The 19,661-nt window shown below is 38.4% G+C and overlaps 1 protein-coding gene across 2 annotated transcripts in view; it reads right to left on the bottom strand.

The window, feature by feature from the left end:
- Positions 1–4,078: 4,078 nt before the first annotated feature.
- The window catches only part of LOC138792797 (teneurin-2-like), a 245,561-nt gene continuing 229,978 nt past the window's right edge, over positions 4,079–19,661 (bottom strand). The window contains exons 5-7 of one of the 2 annotated variants that reach the window (XM_069970706.1): positions 7,897–7,945; positions 5,552–5,626; positions 4,079–4,102 (exon numbers count right to left, since the gene is read on the bottom strand). In XM_069970706.1, the coding sequence (XP_069826807.1) occupies positions 7,923–7,945 (23 nt within the window). In that variant the 3' untranslated portion in view covers positions 4,079–4,102; positions 5,552–5,626; positions 7,897–7,922. The remainder of the gene's footprint in view (positions 4,103–5,551; positions 5,627–7,896; positions 7,946–19,661) is intronic. The other variant, XM_069970714.1, reaches the window with a different exon arrangement.

Below are 19,661 nucleotides of genomic sequence, written 5' to 3' on the forward strand. Positions count from 1 at the left end.
ATTAACAGTTTGTTGTTACAATACCACATAAGAAAAATTCAAAATGTGATCCTTAAAGGAGTTATTCAGGAACAGAGAAAGCACTGCTACTTTCTTACAAAACCTGCCCCACACCTGTCTCCAAGTTGTTTGTGGAATTGCAATGAAGTGTCATTGACTTCAATAGAACTAACATTTAAAGGAGAACACCAGCAAAAACAACATTTATAGTGTGGGCAGGGGGCTATGGTAACATAATAAAGAATGCATAATAACTCATGCCCGTGGCCCCCCACAGTATTGCATTAACAGGTCAATGACAGCCACTGGACATAATTTTCTCCCAGATTTCTGGTACATCACAATACAGGAAAAAGTACCGTACAGCCAATCATTGACTGTAGTGTTGTACGTGATTAGTGATGCAGTGGTACGGGGGAACAGGGATGGGTAAGTATACATTCTTTATTATGCTCCTGCACCCCCTTGCCTGCATTGTGTATTTTTTTTTTGTTTGCTGTAGTTCTCCTTTAACCTCTTAAGAACTGAGCCAATTTTCATTTTTGCACTTTTTTTTTCCGTTTTTTTCCTCTTCATGTTTAAAAGGCCATAGCGCTTAAATTTTTTTTAACCTACAGACCCACATGAGCATTTATCGTGTTCATGTTTTCGTCCTATGGTAAAACTGACATGTTATTTATGTTCTTCTAGTCAATACGATTACACCAATAGGCAACTTATATAACTTCTATTTTATTTGACAGCTTTTAAAAAATTAAAACATTAAAAAAAAAACTTTGAGGGAGATTTATCAAACTGGTGTAAAGTAAAACTGTCTTAGTTGCCCCTAGCAACCAATCAGATTCCACTTTTCCTCGCATATTCTTTGAGAAATGAAAGTTGAAATCTGAATGGTTGCTGGGGGAACTAAGACAATTCTACTTTACACTAGTTTGACAAATCTCCCCCTAAATGTTCTTTAAATTGCTCTGTTCCCATCCTTTATAACACTTATTATTTTTTGGTCTATGAGGCAGTTTTAGGCATAATTTCTTACACCATGATCTGTACTTTTTAGCTTGCTTGCATATATGCAACTTTTTGATAATTTTTATTTCAATTTTTCCAGACTTGAAAAATTACCCCACATAGATGAGAGCAATAGACTATAGGCTGTATCCATGTTTTTCAGGACTCCCTAGGGTGTTATCCGATTTTGTTAGCCACTTGTATTCAAATGCAGAGAATCTGAGTCGCTCATCTCCAGTAATAAATGATTTTACATCTGGAGCTATAGTACTCTTTAAAGTTTATCTTTTGTATATGATTTTTGTCATTGAGTTCAATGTATAAAGTGTGGGACACTGTAAGGCTAATTTCAGAATTGAATAAGCACAGAATATTGGACCTAAAAAGCATAAGCCATTCAAAGGCGAAAAAGTCATCATTTGGAGGACATAGAGAACTGAGTTTTATAATGGGCAAGAAGTTAGAATAAGATAATTTTTTCAATTACAAAAAGCTGACTTCACAGGTAAATACAGCCCCCTATGTGCACACACACTATTTTGGTCAGTATTTTTTACAAAAAAACTAAAATCGACCTGAAACAAAAAAAGTCTTCAACTTATTTGGCAATAACTAATGCTAATGGAAATATGTGAAATTCCATCAGTTTAGTTTTAAAAAAATTACACTGAAATCTACAGAATCTAAATACAACTATTATGGCCACAAAAGCCCGTAAAAAAGCTTATAAAAGAAAAGTAAAACAAAAGCAAGTTTTGTGGTCCAACTAGGAGTTCGAGGAGTTATTATGATGAAAGGGGTGAATTTCATAGCATAAAACTAAATACTGCCTGTTCTTACCCACAAGTCATAGATACTTATTTATACTTTTAATTGTAACTACTACCAAGTTAATGTTACACTTAGTATTACAGATTTGTCACATTATTTCTCTACTGCAATTAAATATGGAGTTTGCTAGAAGATATATATTGTAAACTGTAGAAACACATAATTACAGGCACTAATGTGTAATTACAGTAATTATACTACAATTATAATATTATTCTGGGCACTTAAAATATAGCATTCCTGAATTGATGCTAGTTTCTACTTAAAATGAAAGTGGCACTAAGTATTAAAGTAAAATGTTATTTTAATATATTTATTTTGAACAGAATGATTTATAATAAACTATGAAATTATTGATATTTTTTATACCCTAATGATTCTTTCTATATTATTGATAATCGAATAATTGGTGCTTATGTATTATGTTTGCAGATTCTGAAGATAAAGTACATATCATTGCTGGTATTGATCATATGATTGATGAAATGATAACCAGGTCTGCATTACTAGGACATGTTCACACAATGTTTGTTTTGCATAAATCACGGCCGTTGTTGCAACTTGCAACAACTGCCGTGATTTATGCAAAACATATGTTGTATTTGAATAAGTGGAATCCTGGCCGGAGTGTATTCACATAGTATTTGCTTCGGCTGGGATTCCATCTGACCGCACAAAAAATGACATGTCGGTTTTCTGCTGAGATTATTCATTGACAGACATGTCAGTTCACACAATGGAGCATGCTGCTCTGGCTGCACTCTCCATTGAGTGCAATGGTAAACTGGGATGGGGGCACACACAGATGCGCCCGCATCCCAATTTAACAGAAGTGAAGATGATCCATCCGATGCTACAGTATCGTCAGGGATGATCTTCTCTGACACCAGCCGTTCTGTGACACCGCGGGGTCGCAGAACGGCCGGTCTCATAAGCTATGTGAACATGGCCCTTTTTTTTAAGCTAAATTAATACAATGTATGTTAGATTTAAAAAAAAAAAAAAAAAAGAGCAATTAACAGTGGTGACTCTGTTCTGAACCACAATTTGTTCTGGCAGGCTGGTTGAGAAACAAGGAGTTTCAACTGATAAATGATAATATAAATCTGTTCAATTAGTTCCAGAATCCACCAATAGCTAACTACTGTGCCTGTATGTTTTATTGAAAAATGTACAATTTTGATCACTACAGTACAATATTATACATGTAACCCAAAACAGAAACACAGGGACCCTCACACCTCATTCTTTAAAGTGTGTGGTTTCACCCAGAGGAGCCAATCAATACAGACAATACAGTAGAGGGGAGGACTGAAGGGGAAGGCTCAAACATTTAATTTTGTTGACACTGAAGGGGGAGGCAAAAGCATATATAATTTTTTGACACATAGGGGTAGATTTATCAAACTGGTGTAAAATAGAATTGTCTTATTTGCCCCTAGCGACCAATCAGATTCCACTTTTCATTCATCACAGGTCCTTTGGAAAATGAAAGGTGGAATCTGATTGGTTTCTAGGGGCAACTAAGACAGTTTTATGTTACACCAGTTTGATAAATCTTCCCCATAGTCTGTAATTTTAAGTAAAATAAGAATTTGTGGAGTGTGGATGTTCATAATGCTAGGCTATGTAGGAAACATACCAAGGAAAGGCAGTTGTCTTGCCCTGATATGCTCCTGATAGCCTTCCCCTGATATGCTGCCTTCCCCTGATATGCTCCTGATAGCCTTATTCGCATATGGGACCTGGAGAGATACATTGAAATGTTTCACTCTTTCAAAATAGTTCGATCTTTGACTCAGATGCGCTCAAACTTTTATAAATGTTAAAACAGTTTGGACTTTTTAGGTAACTGACCATCAAAAAGTTTTAAAATAGTGAAAAATTTATAGAGAAATACAAATAAACTAAATTGATTTACCGGTTGTGGTAGGATGCACGCTGGTGAACCCACAACCCTAAGTGGGCATACGAAACTTGTATAGAAGAAGTCCAACAGCATCCAGAGATAATCTTCCAAAGGATTTATTGGACACCAAGTCTACATGGATACAACGTTTTGACGCTTAGGTAACTGACCATCAAAAAGTTTTAAAATAGTGAAAAATTAATAGAGAAATACAAATAAACTAAATTGATTTACTGGTTGTGATAGGATGCACGCTGGTGAACCCACAACCCTAAGTGGGTATACAAAACTTGTATAGAAGAAGTCCAACAGCATCCAGAGATAATCTTCCAAAGGATTTATTGGACACCAAGTCTACATGGATACAAAGTTTTGACGCTTGCTGGGGTCTTTATCCCCAGCAGGCCTATGTCCCCACTGCATAAAAATTATGGCCATTTTTTCCAGACGGCCATCATTTTAGTGCCGAATAATGGTCGATGTTTGGCGTTAAAATGAGGGACTTCGGGAAAAACACACAGCTTTTTGACAATCACCTTTAAATGGTTAATGACCACAAATAATGTTTATAAACATTGTTTACAGTCATTGTTTAGCTAAAAAAGACATTGTGGGAACATAGCCTAAAGTGATTGATATGGTGATATTATTTGGCACTTGTATGGCAGTATATGTTACCTATATCATCATATTACAGCAGATTCTGATAAGCAACCACATCCTTTACTCCCTTTGCTCTGCAAAGTCTTCTGTACTGTAAACAGCTTCCCCTGCCTTTTCTAACACTGGGAAAAAGTCACTTGCTCACTAATATTGTTTGGGGAGAAAAGATCCCAGTCTTCTCTCTAGAAAAGGAAACTATAAATCTTTCTCCCTGATAACTGGCAGCCACCTTCTCTGCTTAGCCAGCAGTAGTAGGAGTTATGAGAATCGGGAGAATAGTAGTGTGCACAATACCCTAAACTGCATAATGAATTTTTCGCTTTAACATCCCTCTTGAGAAAATGCTGTGCATGCCCCTGAATAAGCACAGTGCAAATAACCTGGTCATAAAAGTGTTAAAGAGGATTTATGTTCTGAACATTTAGGTCCCTAAACATAAAAAGAGAAGTTGTCACTCACTATTCTATACAGTGGTTATCCATAATGATCAATCAGTTTAGCTTTCATTGGTTTCCACAAATGAAGCCCTCATCTTAGAAAATACTTTATGCACTTTCTCCATAATTTTGAGGGTTCAGTGCTCTATGAGCAGTATATATTTTGTGATGCACTTGACTTTAGATTATGAGGTTTTGGACACTTTATTTGTAGCTCATACATCAAGATAGCTGTGTGCAGAACGAACTATATACTTGGCTTGTTTCTAATGGTAGCTGTATAGACATTCAGATGTCAGGAATGATGCATCCATGTGACTACACAGACATTAGGTCAGATGGATGACATTTCACAGCCCAGACAGTCAGCTGTTGGGTAGCAGGAGGCAGGTGCCTAGTCAGGATTGATTGATATATGGGTTGGATTTTATTCTTATATATATATATATATATATATATATATATATATATATATATATAGAGAGAGAGAGAGAGAGAGAGAGAAGAGAGAATGAGAGAGAGAGAATATCTGTCTAATTTTCTGTTATATGGGTAAGAAAATAAAAAATTGTTTTATACTGTTTTATGCCAGAGCACTAAACTAGCGGAGAGTGGGTGTTAATCAGCATTACAATGTTCAGACAGTCATTTTGTAAAAGTGTTGCTTTTTTTAATGATTGTATTTTTTTTTAATAATTCTCACCTGAGGTTAGATATCCTGACGTTGTCTATATTCTGAGTCCTCAGCAAATTGGCCCTTTCCAACATTTTCAGATGTCTGCAAATGCACAACCATACATCCATCAAAACTAAATTTAATGGCAAAACGGTCCAATCTTTCATGCCTTAACATCCTCTTGCTTCTGAAACAAGAGTGACAGCCCGCTCAGCCAATCACAGACTAACTGGGACGGGACAGGTCTGCAGCCTGTGATTGGCTGAGCAGGCTGTCACTATAGAGCAGTGCTTCTCACCCAACAGACCAAGGCAATGCCTGGGCCTCACCAGACTTACCAAGGGGGCGCCTGGGGCTCACTATCTGTGGTGAAAGTCCATTTAAAAGCTGAGAATAATGCTAGGGCTACCTTTCACCTGTCTCCCAAGCCCTACAGTATATACTAATAAATTAAGTACAAAATAAATTAATAATGTTGTTAAAATGGAGATTTCTGCAAACAGCAAAAGGACTGTGCAGACCATTTTATTGTTATTTTGTGAAACCTGGCTCCTCAGCTGGAGCTCACCAATAACTAGGGGGCGCCTCACTGGTGAGGCCCGCCTCACAGTTTGAGAAGCACTGCTCTAGAGATAAGAGTGACAGCCCACTCAACCGATCCCAGGCTGCAGAGCTGTCCTGTCCCAGTCAGCTTGTGATTGGCTGGGCGTACCCTCATCGGAGAAGCCGACGGGATGGAAAGCCACAAGAAGACACCGGAGGAACACGGACAGGTGAGAATAACTTTGTTTTGTTATTTTTTGAGATGTGAAGCCACTCTTATCAAACCTGTCCAAACTTTGCAAAAAGTTTGGTTCCGTGGAGGATTAAACTTTTTGCAAAGTTCAGAAGTAATCTGGGTTCGGGTGGCTCACTCATCTCTTGTGGAAATCCAATGTATTTACAAAAAAGAAAAAGCAGCTGCACTCAGCCGAACATGGAACATGCATTTAGATGTAGCTTCTATGTTTTTAGCCTTTTAAGTGTGTCACGTGTTTTCCTATATCACTAACTAGCACATGCATTTGTATGGCATTGATGTAGCGTTATGGGTGGTCTATAGAAGCTCTCAGAAGCGCTAAACACACAGTTACACCCGACTGGCATCGGCCCATTGATGTCTGCAGCAGATTTTTCCCTTTTGTAAATATATATGTTTGTTCTTTTGAAAATTTGGAAACAAAGTTTGCACAATTTGCATTGACAACGTGAAACATTTTTTTTGTCTCAAAACTACCTTTGCAGGGTTCACTTTGTTTATCTCTATAATTTTTAATATTTTGCTTAGACCACTATAAAAATTAAAAGAAACACCTAATGTGGTTCCACTCATCTCCTGGTGTGATGAAATCCTATTCCTTGCATGTCCCATGGAGTCATCAGTGTCAGGTTACTTAGCCACTCACTGGCCACAGCTGGTCCTATTTCATTCAGTGTTTGGCTAAGTGGCCCAATACTGCTTGGATTACTACATTGCTGAAGCTGGAAGCAAAGCGATGATAAGGGGCCAGATGATGTTACACAGGAGAAAATAAACCATACATATCTAATGAATGCAAAAGACTTTTACTATTACAACCAAAGTTTATCCTAGGTAAGGGTAGCTTCACACGTACCAATTCGCAGCATTAATAACGCTGCGAGTCGGCTAGGTCCTGGCAGATCACTTTCACTACATACACACAGCGGTCTGAACGACCGCTGCGTGTATGTAATTCTGCCGGCCGCTTAACCCCTTCACCTGCTGCCTGGCTCCCGCTCCGCTCCCGATCTGTATACATTACCTGTCCTCGCTGCACGGGGTCCCAGCTTACTGCTCTCCCGCCCAGCCAATCAGTGGCTGCGGCAGGGCAACACACTGATTGGCCGGGTGGGAAAGCAGTACACCGAGACCCCGTGCAGCGAGGACAGGTAATGTATACAGATCGGGAGCAGAGCGGGAGCCGGGCGGCAACTGAAGGGGTTAAGTGGCCGGCAGAATTACATACACGCAGCGGTCGTTCAGACCGCTGTATGTAGTGAAAGTGATCTGCCAGGACCTAGCTGACTCGCAGCATTATTAACGCTGTGAGTCGGTACGTGTGAAGCTACCCTAAAGGTAGCTTGGCAGCCACAAAGTCTCTAATCCCAGCCTGAAGCTCTGGTGGGTCCTAGAATATCTGTGGGGCATGTGGTGAAATTTTTTCACCTGTCTTTCCCTTCCTTTCCTTCTCTATAACTCCTCAACCTTTAACTTAGGATCTCAACTAGTGTAACTTCCTTTAGATATAATTTGCCATAAGTAAGGCCAGGTCTAACTCCAGAAAAAGGAAGAAAGACTGGATGTGTCTTACCCTTCTACACTTTCCTCTAGACTTCTCTAGACGAAACTGGTTTCCTCACCTAGGGAAAGAGAGGTGGGGTTAAATCAAGCCCCTCTCACATGTATGGGCCTATGTGGGGTATTTGGGTTTCCTCCCACTCACAGCAATCATCAAAGCCACATAAAAATAGGTTAAAACATCAATAAACAGTAAAACAGCATGAATAAATACACTCACCGGCCACTTTATTAGGTACACCATGCTAGTAATGGGTTGGACCCCCTTTTGCCTTCAGAACTGCCTCAATTCTTCGTGGCATAGATACAACAAGGTGCTGGAAGCATTCCTCAGAGATTTTGGTCCATATTGACATGGTGGCATCACACAGTTGCCGCAGATTTGTCGGCTGCACATCCATGATGTGAATCTCCCGTTCCACCACATCCCAAAGATGCTCTATTGGATTGAGATCTGGTGATTGTGGAAGCCATTTGAGTACAGTGAACTCATTGTCATGTTCAAGCAGAAATCGAGACTCATCAGACCAGGCAACGTTTTTCCAATCTTCTACTGTCCAATTTCGATGAGCTTGTGCAAATTGTAGCCTCAGTTTCCTGTTCTTAGCTGAAAGGAGTGGCACCCGGTGTGGTCTTCTGCTGCTGTAGCCCATCTGCCTCAAAGTTGGACGTACTGTGCGTTCAGAGATGCTCTTCTGCCTACCTTGGTTGTAACGGTTGGCTATTTGAGTCACTGTTGCCTTTCTATCAGCTCGAACCAGTCTGCCCATTCTCCTCTGACCTCTGTCATCAACAAGGCATTTCCGCCCACAGAACTGCCGCTCACTGGATGTTTTTTCTTTTTTGGACCATTCTCTGTAAACCCTAGAGATGGTTGTGCGTGAAAATCCCAGTAGATCAGCATTTTCTGAAATACTCAGACCAGCCCTTCTGGCACCAACAACCATGCCACGTTCAAAGGCACTCAAATCACCTTTCTTCCCCATACTGATGCTCGGTTTGAACTGCAGGAGATTGTCTTGACCATGTCTACATGCCTAAATGCACTGAGTTGCCGCCATGTGATTGGCTGATTAGAAATTAAGTGGTAACGTGCAGTTGGACAGGTGTACCTAATAAAGTGGCCGGTGAGTGTATAAACATAACCCACAGACCCTGTATCAGTGTTTATTAGTTTTTCCTGGAGTGTTCCTTTAAACACATTTGAGTCATCTTAGTATGCTAAGTTTTCACTGGCAGAAAGGCAGACCTACTTATCTGCATGCAATATAAAAATAATTTATATTGCCTTTAGTACAAGGGTAAAGGTAAGGTTAACTCCTGCTAAGGGTTACACAGTAGCAGCAAAGGGATTCTGCCTTACATAACATGTGTGCTTGACCTTAGAAACATATACATAAGAATTCCCCTTTGGCTTAAAATATTGATTGTACACGATCCAATGTTGAAAATCTTAATTACTGAATAGAGAAACTAAAGGAAGTAGCGGTGGGAAAAAGTCAGTGAATCCATCAATTGGTCTGCAAAGCACCTTGTTAAATCATATTCACTGATGACATTTTGCTAAATCAATCAAGGTTATATCATACAAGTTACAGTTTCATCTTTAGAAATAGGTGTGTATATCAATGTAGCAAATCATTATTCTTTCCAATGGATCTAAGTACCCAATTCCACTGTGTCAATATTTTCAGTAACCTAAAAAAATGTATGTTAAACCTAAATGTCTTATATCAAGGGATTATCAGAAGGTTATTCAATGCTACCGAGGATGGAATAGCCTCACTTAATATAAAGAGAGCCTTTGTTATTATAAGATTCTCGCCTCATACATATTAAAGTGTTTGTGTGCAGCCAGTAAAACCAGAAAGGCAGTGTCAACTAACTCTTTCGCTGCCTTCCATTTACATTATGTTATGTTTTATAGTCTACCAGTAAGAGGTTTAGAAATTGTACATACTATCGATTACGGATGGTTAATGTCTGTCTGCAATGTCTGCAACAAATTGCGCAATTTCAGCTGGGTCAGTGAATGGAACGCAACCGAAAACCTTTTAGGGTGTACTATACATACTAAAATAAAAAACCCATAAAAGTAATATTTTTATTCATATTTGTAAACCTACATTGCACAGGAAAGATCATTTTGATTCAAGTATGGATTGCTGTTAGTTCCTCTTCAAGAGAAGCATACCTAAAAGGTTATTGATTGGGCTCTGAAGGACACAGTGTTTATTATGTAGGAAGCTGTAGCTGGGTACAAGCGTAAGAAATTAATGATAGCTTTGTAAGCGTCCATGCTGTGGTGTTGAACTAGTGGGGCAACTGTCAATCTATATGATAATACATCCCAACACTTCATAAAATCAGCGATGTGAAAAAAACATTGATTTTCTTGAGCTAAACAGAAATCTGTCAGCTAGAAAGAGCAAGAACTTTACTGAAGTTAACACCTTTGCCTGTCTAATAGACATATTATATTTGTTAAAAGACGTCCATCAGGTGGCTTCATTTTCATAAATGGCACAGAGACATGGGTTGCAGGATGTCTGACAAGCCTATCTATTATACTTCTGTCTATCTGTTGTCTTTTCCGCCGTGGCCTGAGCGCTCACTTGGTTGCACCTTACAGTTGTATAATTATGTTGATGCCCGTCTCAGCGGATGCGTTTCAGCTTTTAATTCCAAAGTTTAGCAGCGAGTGACAGGCAAGCGGTTTACTAACAAGTAATGTCACCAGTCCGAATCAATGGCTACTAATAAGTTCCTATAAAGTGGGCGGGACCAGGCAGCCTTTCAGTGTAGAAGGTACGCGTAGTGGAAAGGTTACAGAAGCAATAACGTGATTCATTATCACATGGAGGCAGCTGAACAGAGAAAGTGAAATTAATTTGTGACTCGTTCTAGTTCCCAGTAGACAGGTGTCCAACATAGCAAACTATCACAATTGGCATTTGCAGCTGACAATTCACAGAAGGGTCCTGGGACTTAATGGCATGAAAACTTCATTACACTAAGCTGTTCTTGTTCCTACTTGGAAATGTTAAGTGGATAGAAAAGGATGTTAGCATGTCCACTTGTGTTCTGGCACATTTCTTTAAAATGGTTGAGATTGCTATGCAATTTCATGGACATTTTTCTTACATCTAAAAGCTTGGCTTCTTTTCTATGGGTTCATGTTCATGACATTTCAGATTTTAAAGGAAGCTAGTTTAGCATTAGATTTAACCCTTTCAAGCAAAAGTCAGTAAATGTACTGACCTGCTTCAGATGCTCACTGTTTAGACAAACAGTGACCGGAAGCTGCAACTAAACTTTCAGCTGATAGCTGACAGTTTAGTGTAACCGCCACTGGACCCCCAAAGGGGGTCCAGCATCGGCAATTGCTGGCTTTGTTGGATCAGTAACGGTAATTGGTTTTGTAAAAAACACATAGGATTACATTGGAATCTCTGGAAAGAAAATGCTAATTTTAACTTTTCACTCTTACTTTGCAGTTATTCCTGTGAAATGCAGAAAGGGTTAAATAACTGAATGAATGTAAATTTAAATACTTGAAAGAGTGAAGATTTCAAAATGGGTTGAATTGTGGGGGGTTTTAGTATACAGGCCTCTAAAATATACTCTAAAACTGAACTGGTGCCTAAAGAATTTCTGAGTTTGGAATTTTTGCGAACATTTTGAAAATTGCTACTAAACATTTACGGCCTCTAACATCCCAAATAAGTAAAATCATGTTCACCAAATGCTTTTAAAATAAAGTAGACATGTTATAGATATGAATTAATAAATAATGAATGTAGTATTCCTATTTTCCTTATTGGCAGAGACTTTCAAATGTAGAGAATGCGCTTTTTTTACATTTTTAACAACATTTTGGAGTTTTTTCACAAAAAAATTCTAAAGCTATCAACTCAAATTTACCACTAACATAAAGTAGATTATGTAACAAAAAAAACAATCTTGGAATCAGAAGGATTAGTAAAAGCATTCCCAAGTTATTGATGAATAAAGTGACACAGGTCATATTCATAAAATTTGCCTTGGTCCTGAAAGGGTTAAATGTGATTTTCTATACATATCGCCATGGAGACAACCTTTGTGTTGCTCTGATCACTGTAATGCTTAGGAATGCATGCTGGTGCACTCCATAGCTAGCTGTAATGTACTAAATTACAATGAAGTATGCAAGGTCATGTACAAAGCTTCTGCAATAATTAAGAACAGGGACACACTTTATGCAATTATCTGTATATCTAGCTGCACATACGTATAAGCAATTCTCTAAAACATCTCCTACGCCAAAAGTTTTAGGGCAGATATGATATTGTGCAAAACCAATCTGTGTATCGTGCTTAAGTTGCCCATGCTCAATGTCTGGGAATCTTTGTGTATTATGCATAGGTTCTGGAATAAACTAGCCCAAGTATGTATATATGTCTATAAAAGGCTGTATATTTACGGTAAGTGACATTATGTGGTGATTGTTAAAAGAGGATATTGTTGGTTGCAAGCCGGTATGTCTTGATTATTAAAGCACTCTCAATGTGGATAATGTGTTCAGTGCCCTAAATTTACAATAATGCTGTTTACCAAGCATATTATACTTGCTCAGATATACATTTTTACTAAAGGCATAAGTAGATAAATATAGTATGAAACTATTGCTGATTTGCTTAAAGTTATACTGTCACCCCTTTTTTCTATGTGCGGTTCTCTGCACCATCCACAAGCTTAGATGGTGCACATTCCATATAGACCCGTACAAAACTTGTCTGTAAACAATAAAAAGTTACAAGAAAGGTACTAGCAAAGGTCAGTGCTGTCCCAACTAGCCCATCAGACAAGATACTTGAAGCAAACTGTAAAATTTATTGTAAAGCATCCCCATGACGTGTTTTGGAGAACTTTCTCCCTTCATCAAATAAAGTAGGGCTTCACAGCAGTTGGGCCATCTCTCTCTCGGCAGAGAGGACCCAACTGCTGTGAAACCCTCCCTAGGTTACACTGTTAACCAATTAAATGGTGATTTGGTTATTTTAAAGCAGAAAGAAGATGCAGACACATTTTGTACAAGTATATATTGAATTTGTGGCATCTAATCATGCATATGGTGCAGAGAGCTGCACGTATAGTGTGTGTGTGTGTGTGTGTGTGTGGGGGGGGGGGGGAGGGGGGTGTTGACAACATGACTTTAACATAGCCAATCAGTCAGGGGGGAGACTAAGGGACGATTATTGTTAAAAAAACAGACGATTAAATAATCGTTGGTCATTTCATAGAATTTGGACCTATTTTTATTGTTGATTGTTTGCAAATCGTTTGCATGTAATCAGATATTGTTCGGTAGTTCGCAGTAGCGAAGAATGCAGTAGTGACTACAGGATGACTGGAAGAATGATTATAAGTAACAATCATCTTTTCATGTAATTGGGTGAATGATTTTAGATTGTTTGCCATAGAGGTTGTTTGAGATTGTTTATTGTTAATCCTTGAAAAATTGCTTTGTGGAATAGTACCCTTACAAAGAGTATGCTTTCTTTAAAATTCCCAACTTTGTGTCTTTCTTAATGTTTAAAAGGGTAAACTATGATTTGATCAACATAGCTGTGTTTTTCAGAAACACCTGTCATACATGTCCTTACGTTAAGTATTGTTACCCAGTTCCATTCAAATGAATAATGCTGTAATACCATCCTCAACCCGAGGACAGGTGTGGCACTGTTTTGAAAGAAAGTTGCTGTTAGAATGTTACTGAATAACCCCTTTAAAATTAAATCAGGTTAATAAGGTTAGGTGTAGCCCCAGTTATGTGTTGTGTTTCCACGAGAGCAATAAAAGCTACAGCAAGAGACATAACACCAGAAGCCTCTTCTGTTGTACAGGAGCTTTGCAATAAAGGTTTCTGCCGTTATATAGCTGTTTAGCTCACTGTATTTCATGCATCGCTTATTTCCAGATATGACTGACCAATAGTAAACAGCTTGTGGACAATATCCCAAAAAGTTGGTTGAAATAAAACAAGACAGTCCAGTTAAAGTTTACATACTTTGGGGAAAAAAAACTAAAATACAGTGGTTATGAGAAAACATCCCTACTATACAGGGAGTCTATGTTCACAACCATGATAGTATTTGTTAAAAGATTTTTCAATCAGGTTAATTACTCTTAAAAGCAATACTGTAGAGAAATTAAGTAGAAAAGCAACTGGAGACAAAATAACACCAAAAGCTTAACTTGTAAAGGAGTTTGAGAGATTTCTGCAGTAGAGATTTCTGTCATTACACAGTTGCTTAGCCCACTCTCCTGGCTGAATTTCATGCAGTCACTCAAACTTCTGGCATGAGAGATGGCATCAATAAGAAGACGAACTAAACTTTGATAATGCAGTCTCTAAATCATGTGGCATAAATTAAATCCTCTAACACCTATTATATTTGGATCCATACTGCTATTGTCAAGGTGAGATCTGCTTTTCATCTCCCTTGTTCCCAAGTGACTATCCCTGTCCAAATTAAGTAAGCTGAGCGCTAGCGACGAGGACATGACACCAGGCAAAAAGATGGTATAACCTCCTCACTCAGCTGAGTTTAGGAGTGCGCACTCACGCTTTATTTGGTTTCCCAAGAAATATATATATATGCCTTTAATACAGGTGGGGTTTCAAGTCACAAGACACCTACATGTCACACTCTGATTGGTCAGTCCATAAATGGTTATTGGCTTCCTATACTGCGCAGTGAACTGTGTTATCAGTTATTCATTTCTCTTGTGAGTTCAGGGTGGTATCCTTGGGGGGGGGCTGCCAACATTCCTGTTTCTTGTAGACCAGTTTTGTCCTGCTAGAAGTGGTTCCAAAGATGGAGGCATTTCGAAGATTACAATGTTTTTCCAGAAATGTTAACCCTTCATGGCCACCTTCACACTATCAACTTAGAAACTCGGGAATTAGCTTTTCATGAGAATTATCCGGATCTATTTGACTCTTACCCTGCAGTTAGGCATTACTAGAGACAGTGAGCTCCGTGGCAGCTTGGGTACAGCTGTGTTTTGCACCATCTCTGAACTATAGGGAGACCTGAGACAGCATGAGTATGGCTATGTTCACACTTTGTTTAACAGCGTCTGGAAATAATAGGCAGGTACACTATTTTAATGCCTGTTAGCATAACGCTGTGTGAACACAGTGGGCAGCATTGCAATGCCTCCCCTGCAGTAAAGAACAGACCCTGATTCCATTGCAATCAGCATCAGTTCTTTCCTTAAAAAGAACAGTGTGTGAACATAGCCTATAGCTGCGAGATGCATCATCCTCAACTATGGAAAGATATGTGACAGCCCGTATGGAGTTGTGAGTCACATGTCTCATAAACTGTAGGCAGCCTATTTGGAATTATTTTGGTTGATCTGCATGATCCCAGATGTACACCCAGTTCCCTCAGTTCAAGTCCTTGGGCTGTGGCCAGCCTTGACCTGTACCTTTTTTCTTTTTGATGATCTCCCTGGGCTCAGTTATTTTTGTATTTTGTTGGTCTATGTTTCATTGCCCCCGTTAGTCAGAATCATACTCCACACTGACGAGGGGCAATACCCTGAAACAGCTGTCTGAGGATGGATGTCTGGCTTTGGTATTTGCCTTTTCATGTCATAATACTCGCAACTGAGTTAGACTTTGACACAGAAAGGGATGGACCAGGGGGAGAGGAGAGGGGATGGGTGGGGGACGTGGCAGAGGTTGCCAAAAATAGTAGATACGTCAAACTGTGGTATAGTCATACAGAGTACATTCATGAGACAGTAACAGTACAATGCCGCTTACATAAACCAGGCTTCTTGCATTATGTAAAGTATAGAGAGGTGTAGTGAAGACGGCAGCTCAGGATAGTTTGTCTTGATTGTATCTCTGCCGTCCCCAGGGAAGGTAACAATAAGTGTTAAGAACTGTCAACCAAATAAAAACAGAAAACCAAGAAAACGCAGGCTAAGCAGTGCGGGAGCAACAGTAAGGACGCGAGCCGCCCTCCAGGGGGTTGAGAACAAAAGAGAGGAGTAGTGGGCAACAGCAATCGAACACCAACCAGCTCATATCAGATAGGGGGGTTGGACAAGAGTGACTGCTCCAAGTACCATGTGGTATGTTGGAACGTGTTCTGTAACTTCTGTTGTATTCTGGTGGGCATAATTTGGATAAAGGAATCCCAAAGTAGGAAAAAGGCCTTGACTTTAGATTCTTTGTGTAGGGCGGCTTCCACCCAATCCATTCTAAAAAGAAAGATTCATTTCTTTAGAAAAAGCCTTAGGGATGGGAGGGTCGTGGAGAGCCACTCCTGCAATATTGATTTCCTGAAAGCCGCGGATACCATAAAGAGAAGTATCTTGGCTTCTCTTGAGCAGGGGTGGGCGGAATAGTCTATGTGGCCAAAGATGGCCCATTCGGTGGATAAAGGCACATGATTCAGTAAATTAGCGCATACGAAGTCTTTAACTTGTTTCCAAAAGACCTGGATCTCTGAGCAATCCCAAAAGCAATGACATGCTTTGGATTTGAAATCTTTACTGCATGCCAATTTCCATAAAATGTTATGTAATTTTGCTTCACAGCTTATGGGTGAGCTTTTTTTATTTCAATGTCATCTTTTCCCTTCTCCCCTACATGTGGCCCTAACCTTAATCAGAAAAAATCCATTGCACCAAACCTAATAATTGGAATAAATGTCTAACCCTTACACAGGTGCAAAGTGTGATATACCTACCATAAACTACAAATTGAGTAACATGGCATACATCTTTCTTTTCATTACTTCATCTTTCTATTGTAATTTTGACTTTAACTGTTTACTAGATTGTAGTTATCAGTGATTGCAGGGTCATCCTTGATCCATTGAAAATTGTGTATAGTGAGGTGTGAAGGATCCTACATTAACTTTTAAGAAGGTTAGAAAGTTGAAGGATAGTGGTTTATGGCCTCAAAGAAACAGGAAACCACCCATTGCCTGGATGGCAAATTTATCATGGACACAGTTATACTGTGTGGAAAAAGGTAACCCCTCAACATCCATAGCGGTAAGATAGCATAACCTTCAGAGCCTTCAGTCTACTTTGACACAATCCAAGGGTCCTATTAGACTAAGCAATTTTTCTTTTCCAATGATTAATGATAAACGATTGCAAATGAGCACTTTTAGGAACGACCTGAAATCATTCACCATTAAACAAAGAATGATAGTAGCTAGTTGTGATCCCAATTACGATGGGAGTTAAGAAAATTCATATACTCTAGGATACAAACGATCATAATTGCAAAGGAATGATCTGGACTTACACCGAAAGATTTACGAACAATTATTGATGATTTTATAGTCAGCTCAAAAGATGTGATCAATGACATACAAACAAATATTCATTTTGCAGTCGTTTGATCGTTGCCGACATACACATAAAAAGATTATCACTTAAATTCGAATGATAGAACACATTTTCGCACAATGATCTTTCTGCGTAATAGGGCCCTGCATCTGAGAAAAGAGCTTGCTATTCTTCAACCTTCGTATCATCTTGGAGCTGTCTGTGAGTCATCATTCCATATTTATTATTATATTCTTTTGTGTAATATTTCTAGGAACCATTATAATTTATGGAGACTCATCTCTTATTTATCACTATTATCAAGGTACAGTTGTATGTAAATCTTACATTTCCTTAGGAAAAATATATTAAACAGTCCTGTCAGGAATACTTGATGATTTTAATCATGTCACAATTAAACAGCATCCCACAATAACATTCATGCAATGCCAGGTGAAATAACTACACAGAGAACGTCAAAAACACCCAGGAGGGAACAGTTGATCACATCATTCACTACTAGAAAGTGTTAGTACTTCAATTTCAGCTTTCAAGTGATTGCTGTTTTAGGAAGTGATTAACTGTAGAAGATGCTAAATGCGCGAGTAGGAAGAAAGTGAGAAAATTAAAAATGTATAACTCAGACTACAGCCATTAAGCGAGCAGAAAGCCTATTGTAATTTTATATCGAGCTTCAGTTAAAGTCAGCTTTAACTAGGTCCTGTCCTCACTGGTTGGCAAGAAAATACATACAGAAGACTAACGGTAATGATATTATTTGCTGACATTAATAGCCTGTCAATCAGGAGTGTGAACTGAAACCAATTGTTATGCAGAAGTTTTCAGGTTTAATTCCTGATTCCTAATAGAATGAACATGAATGCTGCATATTCATCCACTATTAGCAGGAAGCTTTTTTTTTTTTTAGAAAAAAAATCATACTGAATAAGGTATTAAGTATCTAGCTGTATTAAAGCAATACTAAAAATAGAAAATATGTTTAAAAAAACCCCACAAAACTAAATCCTAATACTTTCTTCTTTGATGCAACTTAATGTCTATGGACATTTTTGCATATAAATTTTTATTTTTCATTTGTTTCTCTAATAAAAATTGAAATAACTTCCTAAGCGATCTTTATACTATGGTAGAGAAAAAGAGAATAACATAGAAAGCTGTTGAGGCTATAGAAGAGAAAGAAAGCAAAAAATTTTAATAAAGATTTAGGCAGCGTTTTCCCACCATATTAATTACAAGAAGAAGAAATGTCATAGATAGCAGTTTCAAAGTGATTTTCAAAAACATATATACCAAAAGGTAGATGCAATCCCGGCACTACTGTTGGGAATATAAACAGTGGCTCCACTATGGACAGCAGCCGTATAACTCAGCTAGCCCTCTGTGGGGCGGTTATATTCTTGCTTTTCAGGTGGTGCACAACAAGCAACAAGTCTGTGATAATGCAGATCAGGAGAATGAAAGCATAGCACTCACTAGTGATGAGCGAATACTGTTCGATCGAATAGATATTCGATCGAATAGTAAGGTATTCGATCTATCAAATATCATCGAATAGTTTGCTGAATATTTGATAAATATTCGATAAGCGTTCAAATCCCCCAGCTTCTGTTTTTTTTTCCTCCAAGTGGTCGAATAGATGTTTTTCAATAAACAAATACTTGATCCCATAGACTTTAATGGGATCGAATATTCGATCGAATATTCCAATATCGGGGAGATATTCATACGAATATCGAATATTCGAATATTTCACTATTCGCTCAGCACTAGCATTCACCATTAGAAGCTTAAAAATGACCTTAATTCCATGCTGGGTGGAGGTATGGGCCTGTATAGAACTAATATAAACTGTATGCATCGCTGCTCACAAAGAATTGCTACCCTAAACAGAGCCCTATGTGTGTAAATAAAGCAGTGACACATTCATTGTATGTATCACCATTTACTACTTTTCTTTGGGCTGTGCACTGGCAACTTATACTGTGCTACTACACATATCCTTATGGTTGACATTTCCAGTGAATGTTGTATTTAGTCCTCAGATTTTTTTCTGTGAAAATGCTGCAGATTTCTGCAGGTGGCACAGACAATAAGATAAGGCAGCAGATATCCATAAAGGCTTGCCCTATTGTTTAAAACAACAACAATAACAACAACAACAGTATAATGCTTAGCTATTCCATCTCTTATTTAAAATAAATAAATAAATAACAATAAAAGGGTATTTTTGGTTTTGGCTTAATAAAAAAGAAGTAATGTATAGCTCTCCTTTTATTATTAATAGTTAATAATAATATCCTCTAGTTGTAGTTGGCAACCAAGTCAGTAACAGAATATTGAATTTAGATTTGGGAAAACTTTCTGCATCTCAACAGATGGTGAACATCAGAGCTCTGAATCTCACTAAGGCTA

This window comes from Dendropsophus ebraccatus, chromosome 1, assembly GCF_027789765.1.
Source record: "Dendropsophus ebraccatus isolate aDenEbr1 chromosome 1, aDenEbr1.pat, whole genome shotgun sequence".
In the NCBI taxonomy this organism is placed as follows: Eukaryota; Metazoa; Chordata; class Amphibia; order Anura; family Hylidae; genus Dendropsophus; species Dendropsophus ebraccatus.